Source organism: Triticum aestivum, chromosome 5A, assembly GCF_018294505.1.
Source record: "Triticum aestivum cultivar Chinese Spring chromosome 5A, IWGSC CS RefSeq v2.1, whole genome shotgun sequence".
Lineage (NCBI taxonomy): Eukaryota > Viridiplantae > Streptophyta > Magnoliopsida > Poales > Poaceae > Triticum > Triticum aestivum.
The window spans coordinates 26917398-26929835 of record NC_057806.1 but is presented as its reverse complement, the minus strand read 5'-3'; the positions used below and the strand labels follow the sequence as shown (position 1 = coordinate 26929835).

At 42.8% G+C, this 12438-nt stretch overlaps 1 protein-coding gene across 1 annotated transcript; it reads right to left on the bottom strand.

The window, feature by feature from the left end:
* Positions 1-5577: 5577 nt before the first annotated feature.
* On the bottom strand, positions 5578-7317 carry LOC123106406 (F-box/LRR-repeat protein At3g26922). Its single transcript, XM_044528586.1, has 3 exons — positions 6309-7317; positions 6031-6171; positions 5578-5937 (listed from the first exon to the last, which is right to left on the bottom strand). The coding sequence occupies exons 1-3, from the start codon at positions 7179-7181 to the stop codon at positions 5578-5580; spliced, it is 1374 nt and encodes a 457-aa protein (XP_044384521.1). The 5' UTR covers positions 7182-7317.
* Positions 7318-12438: the final 5121 nt, after the last annotated feature.

Genomic DNA, 12438 nt, shown 5'->3' with positions numbered 1-12438 from the left:
CGTGTGGGTGGCGTGGTAGCTGGGGTGGGGCATTCGATGGCGGTGAGTGTTAGCCGGGGTGAAAAACTGTTCCATCTTCGGACGGATCAGCGGCAGCGAAGCTCGTTCCCTTCTTGAAGGCGTCGTTGCGGTTCTCACTGCCCGTCGTGCTGCTCCAGGGGGAACTCTGATCCACGGATCAAGCGGTGGCGGCGCTCCGGTGTCGTATCCTTCCCGAAGGCGCTGCCTTGGAGCCCACGGTTCATCGTATGCGACTTCATTTCTTCGTGATGACGTGTTCCCAGTTGAGCCTCCGGTTGCTCTTCTAGTGCTAGGATTGATGTTGCTGCGATCAATGCCTATGTATCGTGCATTGTGTGTGTGTGTGTGTGTGTTGTGGCAGCGTGCGTTTGTATCGGATTGTCGTTGATCATTGCTTTATATATAAAGCGTGGCGAAACATTGACAGGAACATGAGATGCCCACACTACATTGTCATAGCGTTTTTGTGGCACAAAGCAGCCAATATCCGGAATGACTTTTTCCATGCCCAGCAAACTCACATCACACTGGCTTCAGCCGCCAGCAAAATTCCCTTGGTCATCAGAGGAAACAGCAGCTCGGGACAATGCACCTTGGTCATCAGATGGACTTTAGTTATTTGTCCATTGGCTGGGAAAAAAGAACATCCATACTGGTGAATGGAAGTTTTTGTAGATTGAGGTGAATGGGTGTACTCTCTCTATTATAAAACAAGTGAATGCCAATTTTTCTTTGTAAAGTTTGATCAAATTTATAGAAAATATCAATAGTTCTAATACAAATAAATACAGTATGAAAATATATTTAGTGATCAATATAATGATATTGACTTGTATTGTAGACATTGCTATCTTTTCTATATAAATTTGATCTACATTTACAAAGTATTTTCAGGTGAATTACAACAAGTATTAGCCGGCCCAAACCATATATATTAAATATGTTGTACTAATCTTGTAGAAATACTTTGTACTGATTTTTGTACTATCTCATGTCCAGTTCTGTGTTTTGTTCTTTCATTTCAGCATTATGTCCTTGTTCCAAATAATTCTTCCGTAGAAATGGGCGCTTTATTCCAAAGGTAGGATTATAACAAAGCAGGAGTTCTAACAGTCTTTTGAAAGCTAAATTGAAGGATAACTTCTTTTTTTGCCACAACTTTTGCCTATCACTGCTGCCAAGAACTGGCAGCTACAGATACTACTTCTGCTGACACCATGCACCAACTGGTACCTAGGGTCAGCTCTCAGCAATAATCAAATAATCTTAGCTACAAAGAATGCAATCACTTTACCAACTGCCACTAGCCTTGTGCCTCCTCCAACTCCGCCTCTGGAAGTGAAGCCCCTTGCACGTTGGGCGTGTTGAGTTTAATTAACCCATGTGTTAATTATGGAGAATCATGTACGAGGGACACGACTGTTCGCTCATGTCTCTCCGAACCATCGCGTCTGTTGAATGCGTCCCCTCGGGGCTATATATGCTTGTACTCAATCATCAATAAAGACAACCCTTCACTTTACATCCCTGTCTATTGTCTCTCGTTTTACTTTCTAGAGTGAATTGCAGGAAACCACCACATTGAAGCCTAGGGTTGCAAAAAAGACTCTTCTACGATTTTGTGCTAGAAAACACTGATTTTGCTCCTAATCATTTGTAGAAAACACCTAACCGTATGTTTGGGCATTTTAACCTCTATTATGACAGATGGGGCCCGATTTTGAGGATGTGGCGTAATGCCCACGAGCTCACGCCGTCTGATGGTGCTACAGTGGCAACAAACGCGCCATCTCGGCCAATTGTAAGCATAGAAATAGCCTCATTTCATCGATATAGGCTCAAGGTAAACCCTAGGGTCATTTCATCAATATGTCGACAAGATGAGGCTCAAGGTAAACCCTAGGGTCATTTCATCGATATATCGACAAGATGAGGCTCAAGGTAAACCCTAGGGTCATTTCATCAATATGTCGACAAGATGAGGCTCAAGGTAAACCCTAGGGTCATTTCATCGATATATCGACAAGATGAGGCTCTAGGTAAACCCTAGGGTCATTTCATCCATATATCGACAAGATGAGGCCCAAGGTAAACCCTAGGGTCAATTCATCGATATGTCGACAAGATGAGGCTCTACATAACCCTAGGGTCAATTCATCGATATGTCGACAAGGTGAGGCTCTACGTAACCCTAGGGTCAATTCATCGATATGTCGACAAGATGAGGCTCAAGGTTAACCCTAGGGTCATTTCATCGATATATCGACAATATGAGGCTCTAGGTAACCCTAGAGTCATTTCATCAATATGTCGACAAGATGAGGCTCTAGGTGACACTATGGTCACCTTGTCCATATATCGAGGAAATGACCCTCAAGGTTAATCCATGAATGTAGATGACAAAATTTACTAACTAAGCACATGCACAACATATCATCATATTGGACTAACAACAAGTTTCATCAAGTAGCATAACTGGATCCAACAACATAGTTCACAAAATACATACTTAAAGTACTTGGTTCACAAAGTCAAACTAAAGTACTGCATAGATGATTATCATCTACATTACAACACTTCTGGATCCAACTACATTGTTAAACAATGCATACTAGATGCACACTACTCATCTAAGATGGCCTTCACCCCCTGCAGCTTCTGCTTCATCTTTTCCTCTGACTTCTGAAGCTCAAAAATGTGAAACTGCAACTTACGCCTCTCTTCTGTCAGCCTTTCCTTCTCCTTCAAATGATTGAATTTCACATTCCTAATCACAGTGGCTTGAGCACCTGTGAGATGCTTCAGAGTTTCATATTTTTCCTGCAGCTTCTTGTTCTCCCCATCTTTCTTTAATAGCTCTGACTTCAAGTTTCCAACTTCATTTTCTAGCTCACCTATGTTCACATCAGCATTGTCCTTCTGCTCCTGTTGATAGCTTAACTGCACATCCCTCTGCTCCTGGGCATCCAAAAGAGCATTCACATCAACAACTAACTTCTCATAGTTCTCCTGCAGTTTCTTCTTCTTTTCTGTGAGGTTGTGAATTGTAAATGAACTCTCAAGGTTGTTATTGGTCCTTCCTGCCTTACTCTCCTCATACATATCCCATAACTTGGCCAATGCCTTCTCCATTGAGTCTGGCCATTCAAAATCAATCCATTGCACAACTCCACAATTTATGCCTTCCTGTACAACAAACATAATACAAATAAATAATAAGCTAACTAAGAGCATTGTTAATGAGGTTAAGTAAACATTAGACAACACTTGGCTTCAACACTATTAATGAGACTTGCATTGTTAAAGAAGTTTAGGGAAGTAATTTCTACAGCAAAAACATTAGACATCAATTGTTAGCAAATAAAAAATGACCACTGTTAAGTACTCCCTCCATTTTTGTATACAAGACTACTATCAAAATTACAATTTGCATCTATACAAGGCCACTAACATCAATCGAGGTAAAATTGATGAGGTTTGCCTCGTACTAGCAACCGAGGACATTAATACCCCTTGCATGCATGTGGGAGTGAGAAGATTGTTTTTCATGTACCATATTAATCAACCAATGAGGAGTGAGAGGGTTGTCTTGTTGTGCGTTGAAGAGAAAAATACACATTAATTAACACGTCAAGCGAGAAGAAGACTAGCTTGCAACACTGGCTTAAGTAGGCATTAATTTCTACCTTGGTACCTGTAATATGAGTTTGTGGCCTTGTATACAAAAAATGAAGGGAGTATGAGCTAACTGAGTTCAGTCAACAATGACCACATCAATTGTTAATTATGAGCTAGCTGAGTTCAGTAAACAATGACCACAACAATTGTTAATTATGAGCTACTTGGATTCAGTAAACAATTGAGTAAGCACTGACCACAGTGCAACACAGGAATAAACAAAGACCTAGCACTAACCAAAGCTAAACAACTAATTAAGCACTGACCAGATCCATTAAACAACTAGTTAAACAATGTTGTCCAACCATTAAACATAGCAAATGAGCATACCCAAGAGGAACACTGTTTATAAATCGTACCTTCTCAGCACAGCCAAGAAACCTCCTGCCCGTGTGCATCCCTTCAAAAGCAACTAAGTGCTCTGCCGGCTGGCCGTGTTTGCACAACACACTGACATCTGCATCAATGCCGCAAAAATTCGGGTCGTGCATGGTAGCAGGAAGCTGTGGGAGCAAACACACAAAGCCCTAAGTTCAGATCGAGCTCATTCACTAAATCCTCAATTCACTAACCCTAACCCTAGCTATCTAAAGAACTGACCTTGATAATGCCATCACAGGAGGAGGTGACGTTCACCACTAATTCCTCACTGCTCTCGCTGTCATTCCACGACACCATGGCACGGCGGAGCAGCAGAACGGCGACCGGCGTTGGGGGGGGGGGGGGGAGAAGAATAGAGAGTGAGGAGCCAGATGCGAGAAAGTGAGGCAACGAGCTGTTTTGACCGAGACTGCGCGTCCATTACCACTGTAGCACCGTCAGACGGCGTGAGCTCGTGGGCGTTACGCCACGTCCTCAAAATCGGGCCCCACCTGTCATAATAGAGGTTAAAATGCCCGAACAGACGGTTAGGTGTTTTCTGCAAATGATTAAGACCAAAATCAGTATTTCCTGACACAAAATCGTAGAAGAGTCTTTTCTGCAACCCTAGGCTTCAATGTGGTGGTTTTCTGTAATTCACTCTATTTTCTAACACGTTATCAACACGCTCTAACCGAGAGCAAATACAACAACGACCGAAAGTGATGTCGATTTGGCGGCCAAACATACAGACGCCGACGCGCAGGGAATCACGGTGGCGTGTCACACTGTCCAGGGAATAGACGAACATGCACGCCTCCGGCCTCCGTCTAGGTGCGAATTATCGAATACATAATTGGCCAAGGACTGACATCGATCGAGAGGGTAGACAAATTCACAACAGTTCAGCCTCTTGACTTCAGTAGGTTATGATAATGACATCATGGACTGAATTGTACATTACAAAATCAACCCAATCACACAAAAAAAAACTTTCTAAATTGCAAGATTCCATGGTAATAGAAACTTTAGAATAAGTTTACAAAGATGAGGATTAATGACAACCTAACGTAAAAATAGCTTTCTAGGATAATACAAACTTGAAATTCAACACAACATAACTAATCATAGATACATAGTTCGTCAAACTACAGTAACACACATAAATAGATCATGTAGTGTCACAATGTTTCAGGATTGTACAAATTTAATACTGTAAGAAATTTCAAACACCACTACTAATCAAAACACAAAATGGGATAAGTTGATAGGCAGGATTTCTCATATACTCCCTCCGTTCCAAATTACTCGTCGCCGTCTAGATACATCCATACCTGCAACAAATAATTCGAAACGGAGGGAGTAGTATATATATAAAGAAAAGAACATAGATAGCTCATTTAATGTCATAAGTTTTCAGGATAACACAAAATTAAGAAACTGCAAAGCAAGCAGAAATGGGATAAGGCGATATGCAAGAGCAACTCGTCATTCGTCAATGGACCAAACCAACTGTTTTCAGCACTCTACTGAGAATGGGTCAACTGAATCCAAATCTCGGACATGTTTGATATCCTTGGGCCTGCGGACACATTTACGAGTTGTAAAATGAATCCGAGCACCTATTGAAGCCCTTTTCTCCAGCTGAAGCTCTGTACGTTGTTCTGCCAAGAACTCCTGATTGTAATGTTCAGAAAGAACCTCGAGTATCAACAGCTCTAGCATTCTGGCATTCAATACAAAGAAAGTAACAAAGTTAACTTGGGACTTGATGCCACGATACGAGTCCAACACTATTTTCTTCAGACGGATATCAAGACATTGGATCAGATCCGGGTGTTTGCGACCCCACAAATTGCTTGGCCTTGACATACTTGCCTAAAAGTAACATATTGAAATAAGTAAACCAATCATTTGAGGACAGAAGAAGATCAAAAGTGTTTGAACATTCAATGAATGGAGAATCATCACCTTAATCTGAATGTACAACATCTCCAAGCATGGAAAGCATGTCATCAACTGAATAACCGTATCCAAACATAGTGTTTTCATTTGGACAGCTAAAGTCTTTACTGTGAGGATCACCATTGCCAGCTTGTCAACGTGCAATCCCTTCACCAAGCATGAAAGGCAAGATTATTAGCCCATTTACAGTCCCATTTTTTTGCAGGAGCCCATTCACAAGTCAAGTGATAAATATTTTTTTAACAAACAAAATTAAATTTGAAAAGCCTCAAAATTAATGGTACCTGAATAATTGTGGAGCCAAACACGAGTTTGCTGTAGGGATTATCTTGAAACCAGTAATCACCATCAGAAAGGTAGCCTATTGTCTCCAATTGAGGCGCTGAAACTACAGATACATGCAGACCAGTGCCGTAATGAAGACGGAGCAACTTCTCAAGACTAGGGGCATTCTCGACGATGAGTTCCTCTAAATGGACACGATTTGGGTAAACACTATTGTCATTATCAACACCAATGCTCCTAAGGGTACGGGAGTTGATCCGAAGGCAGCGGAAGTCAATGCTTTGTAACATCAGCAAGCAGTCGAGAGCGGGGCAACCGGCAATGAGGCTGTGCAGTGAGCACTCCGAAATGCTGACATAATCAAGCCCGAGATGCTTGAGCAGGGGAAAGTGAAGCCCTTGGATGGTGCCGTCGGGGAGGTTGCACTTTTTGATGGTGGCAACACGGAGGGTGGGTGCGAAGCGGAAGGTATAGGACGGCAGCGGTGCCTCCGTTGAGTAATATCCAAGCTGGAGCTCCTGCAGGTTGTCAAGAGTGCCGGACCGGAGCCAGGAATCCATAGTATTGGTAGCAACTTCGAGGCCGAAGTGGTCACCCTCCATGCGGAGGCGACGACCGGGACCCGAGTGGGAAGAAAGGATGCGCGATACGACACCAGCAGCATGCTCGCCAATGCCATGATCACTGTAACGGGCTAGTAGGTCAGCGCAGTCGAGGTTGAGTGGGGCGGATAGCCAGAGGTGGCGCCACTTGGAAGCGAGAATTTGGGTGCGGGCGCCTTCGTCGGCGGGGAGGAGGGAGATGATGTCGCCGAGGACGGCGTCGGGGAGGCTGCTGATGCGGTCGACGCGTCCTTCATCTTCTTCGCCCATTCCGGGATCGGGCGCTTCCGCCTCCACCGGCTCCGGGGCCTCGTCGGTGGTCTCGACCCCGGCTGGTTTCGGCTTTGGGGTTGGGGATTAGGAGCCGCCCTCCTCCATCTCCTTTGTTCTTTGGTGGTGTGGAAGATCGACTTTGTGAGAACGGCGAAGGAGAAGGTTTGATTAGGCAGAGCAGAGCAACCGTAATATAACACGGAGTACTGGTAGTGGTAGTGGTTCAGGAATTCAAAAGGCTTGCTTGCACAAATGGCTGCAAATGCTGCGGCGGTGGCACACTACTCAAACTGGTAACTGCTCGGCGTGGATGAACTATACGCATGCGTTCCTCGGGAACTTAAGCGCTTAATTAACGGCGTGGATGAACTATACGCATGCGATCGCCCGTTGAAAGCCATTCGTTTACACACTACACCCTCCGTTCCCATGAATAAGATGTGCACGCCTCTAAAATTCAACTTTGACCATAAATTACTTTAAAGATACCCCAAAAAAACTTCTTTTTAATATATTTTTGTGACTTCAAAATTATACCACCGAAAACTTCTTTTCAATATACCCCAAAAAAACTTCTTTTTAATATATTTCTATTACAAATAAATCACATTTATGTGTTCTAATTTATGACCAAAGTTGCATTTCATAATGCGTGCATGCCTTATCCTATGTATACTCCCCCCACCCGTGAATAAGTGTACGTCTATTTTTTGTCTTAAGTCAAAGTTTTAAAATTTTGATCAACTTTCTAAGAAAAAGTAGCAACATTCACTAAATTAGTAGCACTAATTATGTTTTGAATTGTACTTTGATAATATACCAATTTGATGTCATATGTGTTACTATTAGGCTGGTTGTAATGGGGAGTATCATATACTAGTATCATGCATATGATACTAGTCTATGATACTACATCCCTAATGCATAGTATTATATGTTGGTATCGTAGAGGACTACATTTATTACTATGCATGACACAAAGTAGCACATCATTTAATATGATACGGTATCATGATATGATACTTAAACCTCTCTTTCTTCATTTAATTCTATGCCACCTCATCAAAATTGCTTAGTTGACATGCATGATACTACCTATGATACTCCCATTACAGGCAGCCTTATTTTTATTAAGTTGACTTAAAACAAAAGTTAGATTTACACTTATCCACACACGGAGGGAATACCTAAAAAGTCCATCCCACTACCTTATTTATTTATCTCAACATGAACACATGTCATATCATCACATATGCCACCTCGTCAGCTTCATTACATTTATTTCTTTTAACATGCATGCATGAAAACGCTACCTATACTAATTTACTCAACATGCACATATCCTACTTTATCAACTCCAATACTCCCTCCGTCTAGGTGAATAAGTCACCTTAGACTAGTCATAGTGGGAGTAATTTAGGAAGTAACATAGCGCACCTCAAATTTTTTTTGCTTATGTGGCAAGTAGTTAATGAGAAGTAGTAACATAATATGTTACTGTAACATATCGTTTTCCAAGACAACATGAGTCTACAAGCTATTGAATGAGGTCACATATGAAACTAATACTATGTTACTTTGCACTATGAAGGTAGTAACTTAGACTAGTGTCATATGCATGACACTAGTCTAAGTTACTCCCCACTATGACCAGCCTTACGAAAACGAAATAGTCCCAAAACACATAGGCACGGTGCATTAACTCTCACGTTGTTTCTTTTTTCTGACATAAATAAATGTCTGACATAAATAAATGAATCAACCAATAAGAGATGTGTGACGTGTATGCTTTTAATAACTTGAGACTATCAAAGATGACATGCAGTGGTCAATTCGTTGCATGCAATGATATTAATTAGCAAATAAACATTTATTTCTCTTGTTTTCCTCTCCATCTTGGTCGCGGTGCACAATCTAAGATGACTTACTCACCTAGACAGAGGGAGTAGTACTTTTATTTCTCTCAACATGCATTAGAGATACTACTTAATATTTATTTTATAATTATATATAATCAAATACAAAAAATAAGTATTTCTAATCTTTAGTCTCATATTAAATTCAGGACAACCAAATCTCATCAAAACAATAATACATCACAACTAATTTCATTCATGTTCCCGCCGCAACATGCGGGTTGTCATCTAGTTCATTGGAATGAGGGAGTACTAGTACTATACATAGGGCAAAGCCACCATCATCATGGACACACAAGAGTAACATGAAAAAAAAACTTCAACTACACTCCAACTCTTTGTGGTTCCCCCCATCTCTTGGTAGCATAGTAGCCACCGAGACGAGGGGGGCTGGTGGATACAGAGGCAAGAAAAATTGAGCTATATTCCTCGGCAATTAGGGCTTTCGCCGTAGAAACTCGAACGCCAACGTCCCCAAAGGCAATAGTTCAGCATGAGTGGGCTACCGAATGCCCCATGGCTGAGCTTTTGATGGTGCGGGCAACCTCTCACTATCATTTGCCCGCAATATCTATCCTCTTTGATGGATGTGGGCATTTCCTGGCATCGCTTGCCACCTAGTATACGTGGACATGTCTGGACACGTGACTGTGCGTGTGACTGGCTATTTGTTTTGAGGTGATCTGGCAGGCTGACCTTTTCATTCGAAATGGGTGACTTCAGTTTAGTGGTGCTTTTCCGGTAATGAGCTCCGGAGTAAAATCTCCAGTGTGATTTCATTAATTGGCTATACCACATGTTGGTGTGTCCATGGCATTCCATCATTGAAGGAATTTTGTGGAGATTGCTTGAAATTCGTTCTTGGGTGAAACCCTCCAAAATCCGTGATCTGACAGTGGCTGTGCTTGCATGTTGTTTCCTTCACGAAGACGTAGCTGTTGGAAAATCTTTCTCACGACATAGGGTGCTTCCAACAGCGGTGGTTGTTGGTGCGTGCCACTGATCGCTTTGGCATGGCTTTTTGGGACCATGTACTTCTTTTCGTTCTTTGATGAATATGGGGATCATTACAGATTCCCATTGGAATCTGGGCAGCGATCTGCGCCGGCGCAATGGTTCGGTCGGTCGAGCCCGAGCCGTCCGATGCGGTTAGTGCGAACCGTTAGATCTGCGCGCGAGTGTGTACCGAGCCAACCGTTGCAGAAAAAAAACACGTTTTGTTGCAACCGTTGTACAAACAGCCACAACGAGAAAAATAGGGGAGCTGGATCCCCTGCATCTGCCCGTCCCCGATCGGCGGCGGCGGCGGCCGGATCCGCCTGTTTTAAGTTCCCCACGGCCGAATCACGTCGAGGAGGGGCTTCCCCATCTATCAAGCGGCCTTGGAATTGCTTCAACCATGTCTTACATCCGTAATGACCTCCTTGCCTCCATGGATTTGGGCTCGAGCTCCACTGCCGTTCATGGCCGAAGTCCCCTGAGGCAGCAAGGCCCTGGTGGTAGTGGACCGGTGCTGCAACGGTACTACAACCCTGGTGTGGGCTTCCAAGATGCAGCACAGCATGGCCGGGATGAAATTGATCTGGTATGATTTCCCAATTGCAACCCTAGATCCTTTTGTTCACAAAAAATGTTGCAACCTTTGATTTCAATTGATGAGAATGAGATTAAAAAGAGATGTTCTCAACGTACTTGTGTTTGATTTTTGTGTAATGTTTCTGATATGTTGTCAATTAATTGTAGCATCTTCCTGCTGTCTGCTAGTAAAATGTTACAAGTATGTGTTGCACTTGCTACATGCTACTTGCTGGATGTTACATGCTACATCCTAAAATGCTGCATGCAGGAGTTGTTTTGGAATTGTGATTGACATGCTGCATCCACTTTTTTGTTCGCGTTTTTTGCATGTTTTTTGATGCAGCAAAAAAGAACTGACTTGGGTGCTGATTTTGTTGCAGAATGTTGCTGTGGAGCCATTGATTTTCCTTGATGATGATATGCAAAATGTTGCGCACGAAGAAGAAGATGATGGCATTGATCTAATGATACTCCGGGACATGATAGTGACGATTCCTTGCAGCTGAACACGGATGGTGCAGCTCCAAACCATTGCAATGCCCGTGTGATCGGTGACAATGCCAATGGAAATGCTGCAACACTTGTTGATGAACCAGACGAAGATATATCATCACAGCCAGTTGTCCCTTTTGTTGGAATGATTTTTGACAATGTTGAAGAAGCTCAGCGTGTTTACAATGAATATGCTTCGAAGATGGGCTTTGGAACTCGCATTGTGACGTCAAAGCATAGTAGAAAAAATAGCTTGGAACAGAAGCGCATCCTAATCTATAGAGTTTTTGAGTGCATACACTCACGGAAAGATCCTTCTAAGAATGTTGGTGGAAGCATTTCTGACGCGGTTGCAACAAATCAAAGTGATGATGTTGATATGAGCTATGCTAGTAATAAAAAATCTCCAAGCAAACAAGCTGGCATCTATATGGATGTGAGCGACAAGAGGCGAAGAAACCGGTTGGAGCGGTATGATTGCAAGGCTCATATGGGTGTTAGCCTCAAAGAAGGTAGCTGGGTTGTGACAGTTTTTGAGGCCGATCACACACACCAGCTGATGTTGCAAAGGGGGCGTCGAAGATTTTGCCGCTCTCACAAAAAGATCCCCGATACAGACATGCAATACATCACTTCGCTGCACTATCGCAACATATCAACGGCTAATATGATGGACTTGCTTGGAGATGCACGATGTTGCGATCCTAGGAGTTTGCCGTATGTGAAGACTGATGTGACAAATGCAAGAGCAAAGCTGCGAAGGGGCTTGTCAGAGCGTGATTTGAAGCTGACAATCGAGTACTTTGAGAGAAGACAAGTGGAGAATCCCAACTTCTTTTTCTCAAAGCTAGAAGAAGATGGAGCTATTAGAGCACTTTTCTGGGTTGATGGGAGAACAAGGGCCTTGTATCCAAAGTACAAAGATTGTGTGTTTTTTGACACCACATTCTGCACCAATCGCTACAACTTGCCCTTTTCTCCGATTGTTGGCATTAACAACCACACACATACTGTTTGCTTGGGGTGCGCTTTGTTGGCTGATGAGACCATCAAAACTTTTAAGTGGGTCTTCCAGCAATGGATGTTGGCAATGAATAACGAGCATCCATTGAACATTATGACTGATCAAGACCAGGTAATGGCTAAAGCCATCTCAATGGTATTTCCACATTCAACACACAGATGTTGCAAGTGGTACGTCTTCCGGGTTGCAAGGACGAAACTAGGGAAGATGTTGGGAAAGGATGAGCCTTTTGCTGAAGCATTCT